The sequence below is a fragment of the Eriocheir sinensis genome, chromosome 3 (genome assembly GCF_024679095.1).
Source record: "Eriocheir sinensis breed Jianghai 21 chromosome 3, ASM2467909v1, whole genome shotgun sequence".
Lineage (NCBI taxonomy): Eukaryota > Metazoa > Arthropoda > Malacostraca > Decapoda > Varunidae > Eriocheir > Eriocheir sinensis.
In genome coordinates this window covers 24,221,922-24,241,770 of record NC_066511.1, presented here as the reverse complement: position 1 = coordinate 24,241,770, position 19,849 = coordinate 24,221,922, and the positions used below count along the sequence as shown (strand labels likewise).

General features: G+C 45.4%; 1 protein-coding gene and 1 long non-coding RNA gene across 2 annotated transcripts in view; both read right to left on the bottom strand.

Moving 5' to 3' along the window:
- LOC127007036 (uncharacterized) overlaps positions 1-17,347 on the bottom strand; it is a 105,717-nt gene extending 88,370 nt beyond the window's left edge. Inside the window, exon 1 of the long non-coding RNA XR_007760044.1 lies at positions 16,503-17,347. This is a non-coding gene — a long non-coding RNA (uncharacterized LOC127007036). The remainder of the gene's footprint in view (positions 1-16,502) is intronic.
- A 733-nt stretch (positions 17,348-18,080) lies between these two features.
- LOC127007034 (uncharacterized) overlaps positions 18,081-19,849 on the bottom strand; it is a 16,251-nt gene continuing 14,482 nt past the window's right edge. The window contains exons 10-12 of the mRNA XM_050877530.1: positions 19,340-19,463; positions 19,021-19,187; positions 18,081-18,402 (exon numbers count right to left, since the gene is read on the bottom strand). Coding sequence (XP_050733487.1) covers positions 18,166-18,402; positions 19,021-19,187; positions 19,340-19,463 — 528 coding nt within the window. The 3' untranslated portion in view covers positions 18,081-18,165. The remainder of the gene's footprint in view (positions 18,403-19,020; positions 19,188-19,339; positions 19,464-19,849) is intronic.

The following is a 19,849-nucleotide window of genomic DNA, read 5'->3' as shown; positions in this document are numbered from 1 at the left end:
TTGTTCCTCTTTATGGCTAATCCAGAAAGTGCCTTATAATCATTTCCACAATCGTAATACAATCATAAATATTACATGCACCACGCCGCTAATTCAAACTTCTCATAATGTACTGTATAGTTATCCTTTCCAGCGTACAAAAGACATAAAATGTACAGTGTAATCTATGTTTGTAAAAAAGAGAACGATAATCCTAATAAATCTTATCGTTGGTAACTTGGCAACAATATCATACCCTTGTCTTCATTAAATTACCACTTATTATCTATGTTACTTATATAATTAATTCAGATTGACACTTATTTTCGGGTCCATGTCGAAGATATATTTTAACTTAAGAGTATTTCGTGTCCAGGCATCGCGTGCCGGCCCGACACACTCCTTTACGTGGACGCGGCTAAAGAGAGAAATGTTTTACCTTTAAGCATAGACTCCGCCTCCACGCGGCTCTGGCCGGTAGTGAAGGGCAACGAGGAATGGCCAGGAGGAGGAGGGATCGGGTTTGAAAGCTGAGGAGGGGGAGGAGGTGAAGGAGGAGAAGGAGGAGGAGGAAGAGGAGGAGGAGGAGAAGGAATAGGAGGGGAAGGACGAGGAGGAGGAAGAAAAAGAAGAAACGGGGAAGAAGTAGGAGTGAGAGGAAGCGTAGAAGGTGAAGGAAGAGATGAAAGAGTGTGAGCAGGGAGAAATAAGAAAAAGGAGGAGGAAGAGGAGGAGGAGGAGGAGGAGGAGGAGGAGGAGGAGGAGGAGGAGGAGGAGGAGGAGGAGGAGGAGAGGATACATCGGAACATGGAAGAGCTGGCAACAGAAAGCCAGTTAGCTCATAACGAGACTTCCTGCTTCAGTAATATACTAATCTGTTCGCCAGCCATTTCAGTGATATATAGAATGGAAGACATACTTACACGTACTCACTAGAAAGTTAAATTCTTTGAGCGTTTTCATTCCAATTATTACTTTTGCAGGAAGGTTGTTTCTATGGCCGAAGACTCGGCATGGGAGAAAATAACTTGCGATGTCCGTCTTGCATTGCGTCACTTGAATCGACACCGCTATTTCTAGTTCTCGGGTTAGTTTGGGGCAGGAAGAAAAAGACTACGTTGAGTGGGTAACGCGGGAGGGATGCACAAAGGCAGGGCAAGCAAGGGCGTGTGTAGTGCCCGGGGAAGGAAAGGCGGAGACACTGCATTGAGGGTTGGGCGCCGAAGAGAGGGAGAAAACACGCGGCCGGCAACCATGGGCGTCCGGGCGTAAAGGGAGGCGGCGTGGGCCCAAAGCTGCTCATTTCAGCATAAAGGACGCATAAAAAAAGACATATTTCTAGCGTCCAGAGTTAAGAGTCGTTTGTGGACGGATATTGAGGATTCCTTCACGTTTTCACGGCCTAGCCTAGACAGAAAGGAGGCGGAGGATGACTAACAGGAAACAGAGGAGGAGGAGGAGGAGGAGGAGGAGGAGGAGGAGGAGGAGGAGGAGGAGGAGGAGGAGGAGGAGGAGGAGGAGGAGGAGGAGGAGGAGGAAGAGAAATAAGAATAAGAATTAGAATTAGAAAAAGAACAGCAACAGAAAAAGAACAAGAACTCAAGCAAGAAGAACAAGAATAAGAAGAAAATAATGTAAAGGACAACAAGGGAGAGGAGGAGGAGGAGGAATCAAATGAAGAAGAAGAAGAACAAGAACAATACGAACAACAAAAAGAAGAAAGAAGGAAAAACTGAGATAGTGAAACGAGCAGGGCGTGGACACTAACAAGACGTCATACATTTGGTAGGGCGGGACACCGTTTGACTCACTTGAGCGGGAAAATTATCAAGAAAAAACAAAAAGAACGGAGACAGAAGGAACACATCGACAAATGTTTTTAAGCCTTTATATATTTTTCCCCTTCCTCAAACTTCTTAATTGCTACGATCTATTATAACTCCGGCGATCACCCGGTCCGAGCAGAGCCGCCAAGAACTGGAGGACCCAAAGGGGAGGGCGGGGTAAGTCTTGCTGACCGCCGGGGAAACGAGCCAAAGTTGCCACGAGTTTGATTGAAAACTATAACCTTCATCCCCTTGACGTGTCGTTCCGTGCTCCTATTGGCCGGGGAGAGACGCCTTCACACACTAGTATTGGCCGCTGCCTCCAGGGTGCCTCGACTCCTTAGGGTGAACCCAGACAGACGGCGGCTGGAGGGCGTGGGAGGGAGGGTGTAGCAAGATGTGGTTGGGGATGCGCGTTGGGGGGCGGGAAGAAGAACGAAGAAGCTTGGTGGATGGTCCGGGCAAGGAAGAAGGGCATAGTATAGGATAAAAAAAGGAACACACGGTGACTGTAGAGCATGGGAAAAGGGGATGGCAAGGTATGTTTAGATGAGCGTTGAGGGCCTGGAGGAAAACGAAGAAGCTTGTTGGAGGGTCTGGGCAGGGAGAAAGGGCAGAGTGTAGGATAAAGAAGGGACATACGATGACTGTAGACTCGAGTGTAGAGCATGTGAAGGAGGGCATGGCAGGATACGGTTGGGGATGAGCGTTGGGGGCCTGGAGGAAAACGAAGAAGCTTGTTGGAGGATCAGGGCAGGGAAGAAGGGCAGAGTGTAGGATAAGGAAAGGACATACGGTGATTGTAGAGCATGGGAAAAGGGCGTGGCAAGGTATGGTTAGATGAGCGTTGGGGGGCTGGAAGAGAACTAAAAAGCTTGTTGGAAGATCAGGGCAGGGAAGAAGGGCAGAGTGTAGGATAAGGAAAGGACCTACGGTGAGTGTAGAGCATGGGAAGGAGGGCGTGGCAGGATATGGATTATGATGTGCAGTGGAGGGTGAAGGAGGAGGAACCATGAAGGAGTGTTTGCCAAGGGAGGATGGGCATGACGTAGGGTGGCTGAAAAAGGAAAAGGATGAAAGGGAAGGAGAAAAAAAGTATCACAGGATTGAGATAAGAAATGCCAGAGAAAATAAAGAATTGGAGGAGCCCGGGGATCATGATAAGAGATTAGGACAGAAGAATAGGTAGGACAGTGAAATGCAAGAGAAAATAAAAGTATGTGAAAATAGGAATAACCATTGGAGGATAGACTAGCACAAAAGATTATGGTAAATGGTCTTGGAGGGGAAGGATGGACAGGATGTAGAAAAGAAAAACAGAACAGCAGGGTGAAAGGCAAAGCAGAGGAAGGTTATGGAGGATCTGTATAAGCGATGGAGGATTGAGAAGAACGATTGAGGAGGGTCTACATTGTTTTAGGAGGAAGGAGGACATAGGAGGAAAGTGGATGAACCACCAACGTTGTAAAAGAAATGGAAAAGGATCAAAGAGGGTTGGGGAATGGTAGTGGGCTTCAAAGGATGGCGGTTGTAACGTGGCTTGGTTGCAACGTGGTGAAATACGGAGGAGGTGAAGTATGTTAAAGGTAATGGAGAACGTGGGAGAGCGAGGTGAGAGCGAAGGTTATGAACGATTAGTGGGAGACGTGTGATAGTGTTGAAAAGAAAAAGGAAGGTACAGGGAGGTGATGGGTGTGAGGCCAGAGCAGGGTAAAAAAAGGATATAGACCTGGCTTAAGAAATTAGAGAGAAACTTGTCAGGAAGTATGGCATCAATGGTTGTTTGGTAAAGAGAGGTAATGCGAGAAAAGTTTTGAAAGATTATATGTATACTAAAAGAGAAGATTCTTTAAGGTTTTAAGGTGATAGTAGAAGAATAACGGAGTCCAAAAATAGTAATGCTAGGTGTAGGGGGCTGGTGAAGGGCGTGCGGCGGATGGAGAAGTTGATAAAAGTGGGAATTAGGGATCGTGAGAAAGTGGTGAATAACGTGGGAAGGCGGTTGAAAAGGTTGGAAAGTAAATAATGATACGAAAGTCTGGTAGACGTAAATAGCTCGACTACTGATCATACTAACTTTAAATTTCTTGCTTTTTAACCTTAAATGAACAGAGATAGACCTATGAATGCCTTTGGGTAAAAAAAAAATGGTGAAATAGGGGTACTTTGATATTTACTGGATGGCTACTGTAATCTTCTGCAGACAACAAAGAATTCAACTCATAATGGCATGGATAGCAGACGAGACGAGATGCGATAGAACAACAAAGAATTCAACTCATAATGGCATGGACGTCAAACGAGACTTAATGCGTCGCGAAGATATTGATACTGTACGCGTGGCTCCCCTCTAAATGATGAAGAGATAAATCGATATAGAAGAAAATTAATACTGTATCATGTTCCGTCCTTCTTTGATCATCGTATCTTGATTTCAGTACAGTGCATATGCGCCGCTCATTATACGTGCGCCTGAATAAATGACTGGATGGATGGATGACATGCAAGCACACCATTCATCTAACTCAGGCTCTGTAGAAATTTGAGGAGGAGGAAGAAGAGAAGAAAGAGGTGGAGGAGGAGGAATAGGAGGAAGAGGAGAAGGAGGAGGAGGAGGAGGAGGAGGAAGAGGAGGAGGAGTTGGAGGAGGAGGAGAAATAGGAGGAATAGGAGGAGGAGCAGGAAGAGGAGAAGAAAGAGGTGGAGGAGGAGGAATAGGAGGAATAGGAGGAGGAGGAGGAGAATAGGAGGAGGAGGAGGAGGAGGAGGAGGAGGAGGAGGAGGAGTTGGAGGAATAGGAAGAGGAGGAGGAGGAGGAGGAGTTGGAGGAGGAGGAGAAGGAGTAGGAGAAGGAGGAGGAGGAGAAGGAGGAGGAGAAGGAGTAGGAGAAGGAGGAGGAGGAGAAGGAGGAGGAGGAGGAGAAGGAGGAGGAGGAGCTGGAGGAGGTGCTGAAACATTGAACAAACACACACTAATTGTAGGTATACCTTCGTTCCATTTATGTTTGTACACGGGAACGGGTCTCGTCGCTGGACCACCTCGGCGCCTCAGTGACGAATGATCCAGGGCGGGCCGAGCATAATTCACCGTGTTATTAATGACTCCGCCAGCCAGGTAACCAAGACCTCTATTTCCTGAGACCAATTAGCAACAACACCTTCCCTTCCCTCCCCATCCTCCCCCTCTCACACACACACACACACACACACACACACACACACACACACACACACACACACACACACACACACACACACTTACCTTGTTCCTGTATTGCAAAACCGAAAAAGAAGAACACCAGGCAATCTCCCCTTTTGCCAATCAACCATTCGCCCCAAAACAACCCGAACCAATCACGCCCCGGGACTGCCGATCGCAAGGCCAATCACGAGGGCGGGATGGCGTCTCGGAAGGTGTTTTCGTGCGGGGCATCTTCTCCCGGGAAACATGAACCCGGGGTCTAATTTGTCCGTCCCCCTACCTCGCCGCCTCACGCCTTGCTGCCGCCTTACCCCGCTGTAAATCTGGCGCGGCCTACAATCTAATCTTCTAAATTACACCTTCAGAAAGTCCCCGTTGCGTCTTTATCAAAGTAAGAGCCATCCGAGCACTGTCTTGGATCCTCTTCGCCTCCTACCCTCCCCACCTCCTCCCCCCGACGCTACGGTAGCTTCGTCTCCTTCAGTCTTGCTCGTGTTGCTCTCCTACGACGCTCCGGGCCCCGTAAAGGAGAGGAAGCCAAGGCAACGCTGCACGGTAATTCTAATCTTTTCCTCACTTTCCTCTCATTCGCCGGGAATGATGAAGATGAGTCTGTTTGTCGGCGTGTTTTGTATATGTGTGTGTGTGTGTGTGTGTGTGTGTGTGTGTGTGTGTGTGTGTGTGTGTGTGTGTGTGTGTGTGTGTGTGTTTGTGTGTGTGAGTGTCTGTGTATCGCTTGCATGCCATACTTTAACATCTAAGAATAATAACGTTTGTATAATGTATTTGGATACACATACACTTTGTAACGTTCAGTAGAAGTGTTACGCTGAGACTCACATGCAATCAGGAAAATCGCGTATTATGTATGGTATCGTTTATAGACTCCTTATTATATTTAGCAAGCTTCAGGCGAAAGGAGTAACTTATATATGAATGTTCATGTATAAACGTTAAGATTATTATAATGCACACGACGAATATGAAGGAGAGCAGAAGCATGATGAGGAGGCGATGGCTGAGTGGTTAGTGTGCCGGCGAAGCGTCCAGGAGGACGTGGGTTCGCGTCCTGCCCGCCGCCACCAGTTGGGATTTTTCAGTCACCGCCGAGTGGTCCAAGACTATCCACATGCTGTCCTGAAGACCAACTATCAACCCTGACTTTAGATTCTTTCTCTAAAGAGAGGAAAGACGAGCTCCGGGGGGCAGCATGAACCAAGCAAAATGGCGCCCCTATAAATACTTGCTTGCGCCATAACAGGCTGGGGCCGACCATCACACCACACCAAGAGAGCCTACCGGCGTCATAGGCCGAAATGGAAAAAAAATATAACCGATGTGAAAAAAAGTCAAAGTTGAGACGACCTGGTTAGGTGGTAATAATTAAGGGCAGATAAGGAGTTTATTAAACGTTAGAGAGAATGCCTGTTGAAGGAAGAACATCGAGGGGAGGCAGAAAGTACGGCGGAGAGGTGGACTTGAGACGGAGTTGCACAGCATCGGAGGAGCAGAGGAAATCGGAATAATTGTAAGAGATTCAAATATTGTGTCAATTCCTGAATCTAGCGAACCGACGAAAGCCATCTGCGTCTATATATACATGTGTGTGCATATTTGTGTGTCTCAGCGTACAAGAGCTTAGGTTTTGCTGGCATTGCTCTGTCTCTGCTGCTGCTCACTGGGGGTCAGGTAAAGGTAAAGTTAGGGGCTTACGCTACAGCTGCATGTGGCCTCGGTGTTCCTCTCCGTCGCATTGTCTTTTGTGTATGTGGTAGGTAAAAACACATTACCCCAGTACACGGGGCCAGTGTGACATCCGGGTTACCACAGTTTACCTTCCTCAGGCTTCTCCAGGTACCAATTTATCGACCAGCCCGAGAGGGAGGATGAACAGCTGGGTGAACTGCGCGCCGACAGGCCGGCCAGGGATCAGACTTTGGGTCAGTTGTACTATTATTTCTAGAAACCGAAGTAGCAACTCTTCTAAATTGCATCCGCTCCTGTTCTTTGCTAGGCGGGAGAAAGCCAACGAATTCTTCCGTCTGGGTAAGGATTCGAACATGAGTTTACTCAGTTATGAATCGAAGGAAAAAAACTTTACGCCAACATGCCAGACGTGTGTGTGGGGGTGGGTGGGGGTCTTGAGAGAGAGAGAGAGAGAGAGAGAGAGAGAGAGAGAGAGAGAGAGAGAGAGAGAGAGAGAGAGAGAGAGAGAGAGAGAGAGAGAGAGAGAGAGAGAGAGAGAGAGAGAGAGAGAGAGAGAGGAAAATATTGAAAAAAAAACAATATATGAACGACCTTCACTCAAGCATAACCTCGGCTGCCCAGTATCGACCCCAATTTTCGATATCGGTCTGGACGAATAAAGGGAAAAGGTAGAAAAAAATGCGAGTTACGTGTCACACAGAAAAAAAGTAATAATCACGATACTATAAAAAAGAATACCGGAACCAACGAGGCGCCGGAGATACGGTGAACACAGAGGGACCGAGGACCAGCTGATGGAAACCCGGCGTGCGTGAGGAGCCGCGGAGCTTTGGGGTGGCGGCACACGGAGAGGAAGAAGCTACGTGCCATAAACGATCAAAGCAAATAGAGAGTGGAAGCCATAGTGAAGTACAGTTGGGAGATAGCCCTTGAGAATCACACGGCTTTCCCTGTTGATGAGTAGCGTCGGAGATTTGTCGCTATGGTCTGGGCGAGGTGGTGTGTTCAGCGGCCCAGCGGCAAGGAGACTTCGGAGAAACACGCAAAGATTTCGAGGAGACCAAAAAACTTTAATCAGCATATAAAAGATAACTGCAGGTGTGAATGTAAGACATCGTATTATGTGCTTAAGGTGAGCCACGTCCTTGTGTCAGCACCAAGATGTCCAGAAATATCTTAACTGAATAGAGAAGCATGATTTCACTATCTGTGTGTTGCGGGGAGCGTCACACCTTACCGATAATGGACTAATAATAACGAGCTCAAACTGTATACGGCACAAGAAAACACAATAATAATAATAATGATGGTAAATAATAGTAAACTGAACCATCCGGAAACCCAGAAACAGACACCAAACTCCTAAACGAAGAGGCCGCAGCTGCCAGTCACTTCGCTTTCCTTTCTTTCTACGAACACCCGATGCCACACTCCATCATCTTAAGCGAGCGGGTGGTTAGATAATAAGGAGACTATGTGAGCGGCGCTACCCCAAGCTAAAGAGAGAGAGAGAGAGAGAGAGAGAGATTGCATTTTATACTTCAATTGAAAACACATGACAAGCCGTTCATCCATACACTTTGTTTATTCCTTTCAGAACGTTGTTTCTCTCTCTCTCTCTCATCACTTTAAACACACACACACACACACACACACACACACACACACACACACACACACACACACACACACACACACACACACACACACACACACACACACATTTATCGGATTTTCTCGAAATTTTGTCATTCCTTCCCTTCTCTTTTTTATTCTCCCAGTATAGACCAGTGTTTTGGCTTTGCACCCTTTATTCTCTCTCTCTCTCTCTCTCTCTCTCTCTCTCTCTCTCTCTCTCTCTCTCTCTCTCTCTCTCTCTCTCTCTCTCTCTCTCTCTCTCTCTCTCTCTCTCTCTCTCTCACATACACACACACACACACACACACACACACTGGCTTACCCTTCTTCCCCTCACCATTCCCCTTTCATGCCTCACCATTCCTCACCCCTCGCCCCTTCACCGTCCCCTCGCGCCCTCCGGCAGGTGTGTGTACCGCGCCCAAACACACACCTGCCTCACAGTCAGGTGTTCCTCGTGACATTGTGAAGCAGCTTTAAATATGAGTCGTAAAAGGAATGAAAACACCTCTAATCTCGGTTTCCGCTGAGGTATTATTTAAGCGTGTCGACTCTGCTTACCTTGGCTTCTATTTTACTTTAACTGGAATTTATTTGCTTTACTTCTATTTCTTCAAGTGTGAGTGGTAATATTCAAGGTCATGTGTGTCGTTCTTTCTCTTTACTATCTCTTTGCACTGGCTTGTCTTTTTTTTTCCTTCTCAAGTCTAACGTATCGTGGAGTCTGTGTATAATTAATTTTTCCTCAGTGTTTTATTTTCATTTATTTTTAATCTGTGAAGATGACCTCCTTTTCTTATTATGGTATACGCGTTCCGACACGTCTTGTTCGGACTATGAAATGTTAAGCTTATTGGCATCATTGCATTCCAAACAACAGACGTGATGCATCAGTATACCAAAAGCGAAACATGCCCAGAGGAAAAAAAACTGACAAAAATAGAATAAAAATACAAGAGCTTGCAAAGGAGGCGATGGCGATACACAATCATCAGAGGAGTGTGACCCGTTTTTGGTGACCTGCGACCTCCCTTCCGCCCGGTTGCCCGCTTTTACAGGTCCGTCGGGAAGGAATGTGAAGGCAACGATTATTGGTCTGAAGTGTGTGTGTGTGTGTGTGTGTTAGAGGAAAGGTGTTTACTGAAAATTTATGTTGAATAAAAAAAAATAATAACAATGACAATAACATTAGAGAGAAGAGTTTGACAAAAATGGTCTAAGTATTCTTATAACAATGACCTTAATACTCCGTCACCACCACTACGACCATAACCACCACCACCAAGATCATCACCACCATCATCCCTCAAAACCACCATCACCACCGTCACCACTACCACCACCACCACGATCATTACCCTTTATCACCACCGTCACCACCACCATCATCCTCCATCGCCACCGTCACCACCATCACCCGTCATCACCGTCACCACCACCATCACCACCGTCACCGCCGCCGCCTCCGCCACCACCACGCCCTCGCAGCGCTGGGTGTTGGAGTGAATAAATGTTCCCACACTTGCCGGCGTAAGAAGCTCACGGGAAATCCTAAGACCTGGATTGAAAAGCCGAAGAGCGAATATTCCTTTTTTTTGTCCGCCTCCATGTAAAATTTTTGCTTTATCATTTTCACCATTCCACGTCGACTACTGTGGTCCATCTGAATAGCTATATTTCCCTTGCCTTTCATAACATTTTGTATATAGCAAAATAATGGAGAGACAAGGATATACCTGGTTCCTGGATTCGATAGGAAATGATAGAACAAAAAATCTTCAACAGCTATGGAAGAATACACAGTTCTGACTATTCTCGCGTCACCTTATTAAAAAATTAACCTCTCTTCTACGAATGGAAGCGAATGAGGTTTAAGTATTATATTTTTCAGGAGAAATCGATTACTAGCACGCCTGTAAGCACGCTGGCCTGGGAGTCATCTTAGCCTCAGTAGCCTAACACCCGTAACGCCCCGCCTCACGCTTCTTCTTAGCACCTGGGCGGCGGCGGCGGGTCTCAGCTCACGGCACGGAGGTGTGGGAGCCGAACAGGTGTGCGAGGGGCGGCGGGAGGGGCGCAGAGCGGAGGGCTACGCGCCGCCAAGAGGAAGGGGCGAGGCGGGCAGCCAGGCGGGGAGGGGATGAATGTCGAACTGTGTGTATAGTGTGGAATGGCTGCTGGAGGAAGTGTGGTAAGGCAGCCCTAAGCCGATCGGGAGGGATGTGTGTGTGTGTGTGTGTTGTGTGTGCGCGCCTACAATACAAGTGTAAGCCGGAGGTTCGGCCACACGTCTCTGGATGGTGAATCATGCCTTTGGAGTTTTCATATTTTCCTCTCGAACACTTTCCACGTCGGCGTTCTATCCGCTGTGTTTACGCCAGCGTGTGGGCCTCCGGAGGGCACGCGACACAGGGATTGACAATTATTTCTGGGTTTCACACGAATCTTGAAACGATTATTTTTTTTTTTTATATCCAAATCGTATTTATAAATACGATGAAAACATACTTGAACGCAGATTTTTTTCCCCTTCTAAAGCAGCCAGTTTGTGTTGCGTCGTTGATAATTACAGGTATTTTTAGCTTTATATCCTCCCGTTACCAGATGTCAGGTAATTACCCGGTTTGTCAACGCCTTGTCCACAAACACTTCTTTAGTTTACAAATTATATTTTTCTATCCCGTTCTTTCCCTGTTAATCTTCAGACGGTGCAGTGATTCAACAAGTTTTGATGTACCATCATCCGTAGATTATATTGATGTTGGACATGCGTGACTAACTTGCTAAGTGACATAAGTCAACAGCATCATTACTGTTAATGCGCGGCATCTATTGTAATCTCTCCGTTATTTTTTTTTCAAGGCGTTAGTTTGAGGGGCTTCTCACTTTTACAGCTGATGAAAGGTATTCTTGATTTGTCACAGTGATTTTCCTAGGGAAATTTTCCGATGTTATCTTTGCTACGGCTTCTGTTGTTGTACACTCGGTAACAGAAGACTGATCGCTCTGCAAAAACAAGGCACTGCCTTCGTCATCTAGCATAAATGTCGGTGGTTAAAGAGCTAGCGGCGCTTCATACATTACTCACAGAAACGATTATCTTTGTATGCGCACAAGTAATTCAAAGAAGCAGACGTTATTTGCATTCAACTTGAGAACTATTAATGAAAAAAAAAAATAGCGGCCCTTCATATATTTCACGACTAAAACACATCAGCTAAAGACCAGGTGTAACTAAATGGTCTTCTTTTGGAACAAGACAATCATATTTTTCTAATAACAGATCTCTGCCTTTATACTTTTTGTTGTTAATTAAACGTAACTGAAATGTGCAGGTAATCTTGAACCATCGATGTTCACTGAGCGGTACATTTTGAAGAAAAGGAAGATAGACAAACTGAACCAAATATTTTGAGCGAAAAGATACATAACCACCTTTTACGCGTACACAGAAGTGACGATATGAGGAAAATAACTGGAAAAAATGGTCGAGTGTGGCGCAGCGTGCGTCATGTAGCAAGGAATGTATGTGTGCACCGAGTGGCGTGGGTGGATTCGTGGCGTGTTCAGGAGAGCGGTGGGCGGCGGACAACTCTTACATGCCTATATAGTTCACTTATTATAAAAGAGGAAAAGAATAAAGAAGAAGAAAAAGAAGAAGAAATGATGATGATGATGATGATGATGATGAAGCTGTAGAACAAAATGGTGAAGAGGAAAATATTAAGGTGAATCATGTGTCTAAACTGTTTTGCTCATTCGTTGCACGAGGTATAGCATGGGCTACTTGTGTGGGGGGGAAGCTTGCTAGGCCTGAGTAAACGAAAACTGAGGGATAAGACACTGCTTCATATTTTGCTCCAAGGCTGCCGCGAAGTCTAGTCTTTGTACGCGGGGAGTGGACGACGTCTATGTTTTGTTAAGTGATTGGGTAAAAACCGTGATGCTAATCCAATGTCCAATACAAAATGTGTTGTTGCAGAGGGTTGTTTCTTGGCCACGTTTATGACTGTTATATATGAGCGTCTAAACCTACTATCCGCAGTTTGAGTCCCAACAAATTCATCAACTCACTAAGCAGTCAATAGTGGACTCTATCAAACATGTGCTTCTTGAGATAACTGAAAACTACTTACAATGTCATCTCCATCTCCATAAACGTCTTCTGCAAGTTTTTTTTTATTGTGTAACCTTATGTGGCTCACCTGTCAGCCAGTGTCAACCGAAAGCTAAGGAAAAGGGGAGTCTGAGGGAGGTTATTTCATGTGAAGAGACGGGAGACTACCGAAGGCGATGCCGGAAGTGAAAACAGGGAGGAGATAAGAAAAGTGAGGCTGCATAAAGGCGGGGGAGAGAATCGAGGTTGTCCGAAGTGGAAGAGTGAGGAGGAAGGGCACTGAGGGAGGCTATCCGAAGTGAAGACGAGGAAGATGAGGGACAAAACAATGCCTGTCAAAGGAGGTTGTTCGTGTAGGAAGAGAGGAAGAGGAAGAGGCGAAATAAAGGTAGCTGTCCAAAGATAAATAGCAGAGGAGGAGGAGGAGGAGGAAGAGGAGGAGAAGAGTAGAGTGGTTGTCCGAAGAGGAGGAGGAGAAGGAGGAGAGTCAAGGGAGAATATCCGAGGAAGTTGAGGAGAAGGAGAAGGGAAGCTGTCCGAAGTGGGTTGAGGAGAGGTGGTGACCGCGCGTGGCCGCCCTCTGAAGTCCCCCACTTAAGTGCCACAACATGACAACAAAGGGTGTTATCAAGACCCTCCGCCCGCCCCCCCCTTATTCCGCCACTCGCAATCCCTTGACACGCTAACCAAGCCCCGCCGCCGCCCTTGCGTGCTCGCCGCGCCTGCATTGTCGCTTATTCCAATGCAGTGATTTCGGGAAGACGTCCAGGTACCTCGCAGGAAGAACAGAGCAGCAAAGCCAATTGAGTAAACAGCTGGAAGGTCCTGGATCACCCTCCCCCGAGTAGCGGCCTCTGTTCCCTAGCACAAGGCTCCCGGAAGAGGAATATCATCGTGCAATCAGTTCATTCCGATGACAGTTCATAATGTTTTGCTGATGGTTGTTTATGTTGCCACTGTGCGAAGCCCTGTCGAATATTATGTGACAAATTATATCCTGTACGGAGAGAGAGAGAGAGAGAGAGAGAGAGAGAGAGAGAGAGAGAGAGAGAGAGAGAGAGAGAGAGAGAGAGAGAGAGAGAGAGAGAGAGAGAGAGAGAGAGAGAGAGAGAGAGAGAGAATGGTGTTATATGTATGTTATGATAAAACCCGCCCGTGCAGTAGTTTCTCTGTCATCCGTGTGCCCGCGCGAGTAGCTGTAAATTACCTCACCGTTTTTCTTGTGTCACGGAGATTTTTCTGCGCTTTAACTTCCAACGTTAATTAAAGATAAGCATTAATAATAAAAAAGTTCGTTATTTAGAATGTAACTTTTAGGTTTATCGTAGGTATTTTATTATCGTTATTACTCTTATTATTATTATTATTATTATTATTATTATTATTATTATTATTATTATTATTATTATTATTAATATTGCGATAATCATGATCAACCTGTCCAATACTACTACTGCTACTACTAGTGTTATTACTCCTACTACAACTACTATTACAACCACCATTACTACTGTCACTTCTACTGCATTGTTTATTTGCCTTCATCATCATCGTCAGAATACCGTAGACTTCACATGGCTTTCTTTGTGGCTACCCGAGCACCCGCCCACCCCGCCGCTCTCACCGTGGTTCTCCTTCCCCTCGCTCGAAGTCCACACATAGACAACAATTTCTCCAAGGCAAGTGTCGGCGTGCTTTTAACCTTGTACTCATCATGTGGATCGTGCGGCAGGATTTTTTTCTTTTCCGTGCAGTGAAGGAAATACTCTCATGTTCCTGGCGGCTTTCACTTGTCACCGTGATTACTTAGCGACGGCAGGTGGCAGGTGTCCGGGGCATATAACGTTGGTGGGGTGGTTTACGGGTGTAATAAGGGAATGGTGCAGTGTGTGTGTGTGTGTGTGTGTGTGTGTGTTTGAGAGAGAGAGAGAGAGAGAGAGAGAGAGAGAGAGAGAGAGAGAGAGAGAGAGAGAGAGAGAGAGAGAGAGAGAGAGAGAGAGAGAGAGAGAGAGAGAGAGAGAGAGAGAGAGAGAGAGATGAATAACCAAGCATATATAAAGGAAACCCGAGGGGAAGAAAGAGAGAGAAACAGAAGTATAAATAACAGAGCTGACAGAGAGATTAAAAGATAAAGTTTGGGAATTATGCTCCAGCTTCACGTGGCCTTGGTGCTCATCTCCGTCGCATTGACCTTTGAGCCAGTGGCGGGTGAGAACTCATTATCACTGTACACAGGACAGATTCGGGTTACCACAGTTTACCCGCCTCAGGTTTCCCCAGGTACCCATTTATCGACCAGCCCGAAAGGGAGGATGAACAGTTGGGTGAGCTGCACGCCAACTGCCTGGGCCGAGATTCGAACCCGGGCCCGTGGATTCGTAGCTAGGCACGCTAATCACTGAACTGGATGATATATAAAAATGGAGCCACATCCAGACCGAAAATATTCAATAGCCAGACTTCAACCGAGGCTCGAAGCAAGAATGACTGAATGAATGGGCGAATGAATAAAAAATAAATAAATAAATGAGTGATTAACTGACTGACTGACAAACTGGCTGGCAATGATATAAACGACCAGCAGCCAAACAGAAAGACAGAGACACGCTGAGTTGACAGGATGATATTTTTTTCGTTCTCTAAAATACGTGTATATTATTCATAACATTTTACTTGATTTGTCGCCAGTTTTTATCCTTCTCTGAATTTTTAGCGGCTACATATAACAAAGAGCTGAGGCCTTTCATGTTATTAATAAAAGGATAAGCAGAGGGAGGTACAGAGAGAGAGAGAGAGAGAGAGAGAGAGAGAGAGAGAGAGAGAGAGAGAGAGAGAGAGAGAGAGAGAGAGAGAGAGAGAGAGAGAGAGAGAGAGAGAGAGAGAGAGAGAGAGAAACGATGGTAAAGAAAAGTAGATACATATAGCAATTCCATGTTTATGCGTCTTGTCATATTTTTACTTCTAAAGAAAAAAAGATAGGTACTGTCAAACGTGCGTGCATGTGCCTGTGTACACGAGGATGTGCTTCTTCACTTGTAAAACATATAAAGACCAAAATATCATCCTGATGGACACATAAAATATCAAGAGAAGAAATGCGAATCAGTCAGCCAACCATATTCCTGGATCACGAACAAAAACTCTACGCTTAAATCTTGCCACATCTCAAGTTAGCGGCCGGAGTAGTAGCAATGATGTAGGGATATGAAGTAATATTGTAACAGAGAGATTTTGCAGTTTCAGTGATATAGGGATGCACTGTAGTGGCAAAGGAAGTAGAGATGTAGAGATGCTAGTAATTGAAGTATAAGGTGATGCAGTACTATATAGGAAATGCTGTAATAATAGGATATGGATAGCTGTAGTGATGGTATGCGGAAAGCTGCAGTTGTAGTGATGCAAGGACAGATAAAGTGATATAAATATACTGAAACCGAACATAAAGAGTCAATGAAGACGCAGTAATATGAGGAGTATAGTCTTTTCACGCATTTATTTAGCTCCTGTTTGCAGCTTTTCACGCTCCCCAGGAAACCCTTAGCTCTCAACCTAGCCAGTCCCAAGTCATTTGAGACAACAGATCTTGAGATGAGAGCCCGGAAAGAGTGGGTGAGAGAGAGAGAGAGAGAGAGAGAGAGAGAGAGAGAGAGAGAGAGAGAGAGAGAGAGAGAGAGAGAGAGAGGGAGAGGGGTTCTTGGTGTGTCCTGTGTGTTTGCTTCCTTTCCTTCCTCTCCTCTCACCGTCCTCCTTCTAGACTTGGATGCCCGACGCTGTCCTTCCTTGTGCCTCTCTTTCCGTCGCTTTCTTTTCAACTCTCTTGGAATTTCTTCGTGTCATTACGCGCGCCATGAGATTCAACTTTCTCATTTCAGTGGAGGCAATTTGTATCATTTTACTAACAGTTAAGCACGTTTCATTTCATTTCTCTGTTGTTTAATAGATGATATGTCTTTCGTGTTTTTTTTTATGTGTGCGGCAGTCAGTGTTAGCAAACAGCAGCGCTTGAGCTGAAGAAAACAAAACTCGTAGCTTACCTTTGAGCCCTGACTTGCAGATTCCTCTCTTTATTCTTTCTGAGCGACTCAAAACATCACACGCGGGGCCGACATTCTCGCCCCGGAGCCTCCTCGTGGGTGAGCGGGAGACGCGGCCTACACACTGCACCGGCGTCGCTCTGCTACCAGCGAACTCGAAAACTACGTCAAATTGAAGTTCCCGGCCATCACAGCATCCCAGAGAAACGCTATGGGGTGCGCTTATTCGCCTTGGCAATGATCACATAAGCGGTGATGGCGAGCTGTCTCAACGCGTTATTCGTCCGCGTGAACTGCCGCGAGGGTTGAGCGGTGCGCGCGAGGGGTGGTGGTGCACGCGTGTGACAGGAGCGTGGGTGCAGACGTCTATCCCTTCCCGTCGCAGACAGCACACTGACCTCCAACACTGCCCCTTGGCTCTGACGGGGCGCGGAAGAGGAGGGCGGAGCTCCGGTGGGCGAGGGGAGGCGAGGTGTTTGTCATGTATCCGAGGGGAGAGGACAGTTCTGTCTTGAGAAGGCCCAAACGTTTGCCACCACCGAAGTATTCGCCACAGTATTACGATTTTCCAAGACTTTCTTCCCCGATGAAGCACCGGACGCCTCGCTCTCGTCATGTTCCCGTGTGTCGGCAAGCGTTGTCTCTGCTTGCTGCGCAGTGGAGGTGGAGCGGGTGTTTGGCATTGCCTTAGAAAGTACAAGCCTTATTTACTCATAAACATATATTTACATAATGAGCTTTTCCCCTTTAATACTGGAGGCACTTAGAAAACACGTGCATGTTTCATAAGGAAAAACTGTTGTATTCATTATTACAATTATTGATAACATAAACATGTTAAATATTATTTTGCTCCAAAACTTGAACACTTATAAACAAATACATAAATAATCATAATCAATCAATATATATATATATATATATATATATATATATATATATATATATATATATATATATATATATATATATATATATATATATATATATATATATATATATATATATATATATATATATATATATATATATATATATATATATATATATATATATATATATATATATATATATATATATATAGTGTGTGTGTGTGTGTGTGTGTGTGTGTGTGTGTGTGTGTGTGTGTGTGTGTGAATAAATATGTCAGTGTTGCTCAGGCTTAAATGAACTAACAAAACACATATTGCGGTAGTACTCTTCAAATAAGTATATGAATCATTTTGGTAAAAAAATAATGTCTACAGCGTACTGCAGTGGCTTCGTGGTTAATGCTGGAACTTCTTTCTTTACGTAATGATTCCCTGAAATGGTTGAGCCTGAGAGCTAACTTTTTCTCATGTGTTTGCTATGGGGATGTTCATGGCCAGTTTGTGGTAGTGAATGCGGGTGACAGCTCTATTAGGTGTGTAAGAACGGTGGTGCACTCTCTTGTGATCATTTATGCTGATTCTATTGCTAAAATTAAGCTGAATGGGCGCTCTAAGCTTATTTTAACCAAAACTTCATTAGTGACCATGCCATTACTGCGACCACGACTTCAATGTATATTTTCTGTGAAACCTAAACGGAGTAGACTGTAGTCACAGGAATTTTTAATGTTATTTGCCCTAAAGTTGAATTATAAATTTTCTGAAAGAAGCAATTAATGGAACAAAAAATATCATCTGCCTGCTGGCACTGCATCGGCCTCCTCCGTCCCTCCCAGGGCAGCTTGAAGCCTTGCTGGATTACAAGGACTGTTGATGACGTCATCTATCCAGTCCACGTATGCATCGCTGCGGGTGTAGATGCTGGGGAAGCGAGGGTCCCCGCAGCCGTATCCTGTGCTCACCACACCCACGTGGTTCTCCCGCAGGTTTTCTGGTTTTATCCATGTTAGCGGTCCGCCTGAGTCGCCCTAAAAGGAAGAATTACAAACAGCATAAACCAAAGTAACGAAGCGGTGGTGTCAACATAGAGTACATGGTGGACGTCGGCCTGACCAGAGATGCGTCCCTCCATGCAGGGCGGCCGGCGGCCCCCAACACGACATTGCCTCAGCCATTTCCAGCGAGATTTACAGCATCATCTGTTGTTATTATCCATCAGCACAGCGGGACACGCTCCGGCACCCAGCACACCCACAATTATCGTGGGTGAAACGGTGCAGCTAAACCCCCAAATGGCCTCTCAGTCAAAAGTTTTGTCAGTATATAACCGATTGTAAACTGTTTTATATCTCCATGTTTTCGAATTGAAAAAAGTCAAAAACGATCATCGCATTTTTCACCGAATGAAATGCTTTTTACATGTATATATTTTTTTTAAATTCAGTGAGTCTAGGTAAAGCCCCGGAAATGCAGGTAACAAAATATATTTGAAAACTATGTTCTTGTAGGAATTGTTCAGTATTAAGAGAAAGAAATCTGACATCTTTTAATCACGTGTTCCTGATAGCCCAGATTCTCTCCCCATTACCCTCATACTCTTCTTTCCCCTTCCCGTCCTTCTCTCCCTTCCAGTCCTCTGTACTCACCCGACATACGTCGTTCCCGTTGTCCCCGCTGGCACACAGGACGGTGTCGTCCAGGCCTCGAGGGAAAAGGCTGGTGAAGGTATCAGAGCCCTGCTCGTAGTCTGCGTTGCACTCGGCCAGGTTCCTCACCGTCACGTCCAGTTCAACGAGGAGTGATGAGGATGGTTCTGCGGCATTGAAAAGAAAAGCTTCTTAGTAAATGCCCATATAACACCTGAGAGAGGGAATTATAGTTCTTTTAATTAAATAATGTTCATTCGAAAAAAAATCAACTTAATTATATCACAAAAGAGAATAGCATATCCACGGGTCTCCTTACGGTTTGGTCGTCTGCCCCAGCCAGACACTCTGCATATTTTGTTCTCCAGGTCCAGCTTGGTGTTTGGGACACAGTATGGTTTTAGCACTGACGAAAACCTCACCTCGTCCTTTAACTCGATTATCTGAAGAAAAAAAAAAAAGAATACTTATGTGAAAAGAAGTTCATATTTATTTTTGAGGAACATCCCAAACTTAAGAAAATGACTGAACTAAAAAGTAAAGTAAAGTATCAATGTAAATATAAAACCTTGATAAGTCAAACTAAGAAAAGATTAACTTAATTGCAAAGAAAAAATATAGATAACAATAAAGCAAATGAGAATAACATGAAATGTATATAATTATATTTACCATGGGACAGGAGAGCTTCCCTGCCCCGAACACACCCACCCCCTTCTCCTGGGGTCCGCCAGGGTGGTGCAGACGAGACACGAGCTTGTCGAGCCAGGTCCGGTGTTAATATCTGGCGGGCTCTCTGTGTGGGTGCCTGAAACGTCCAGACCCTCTC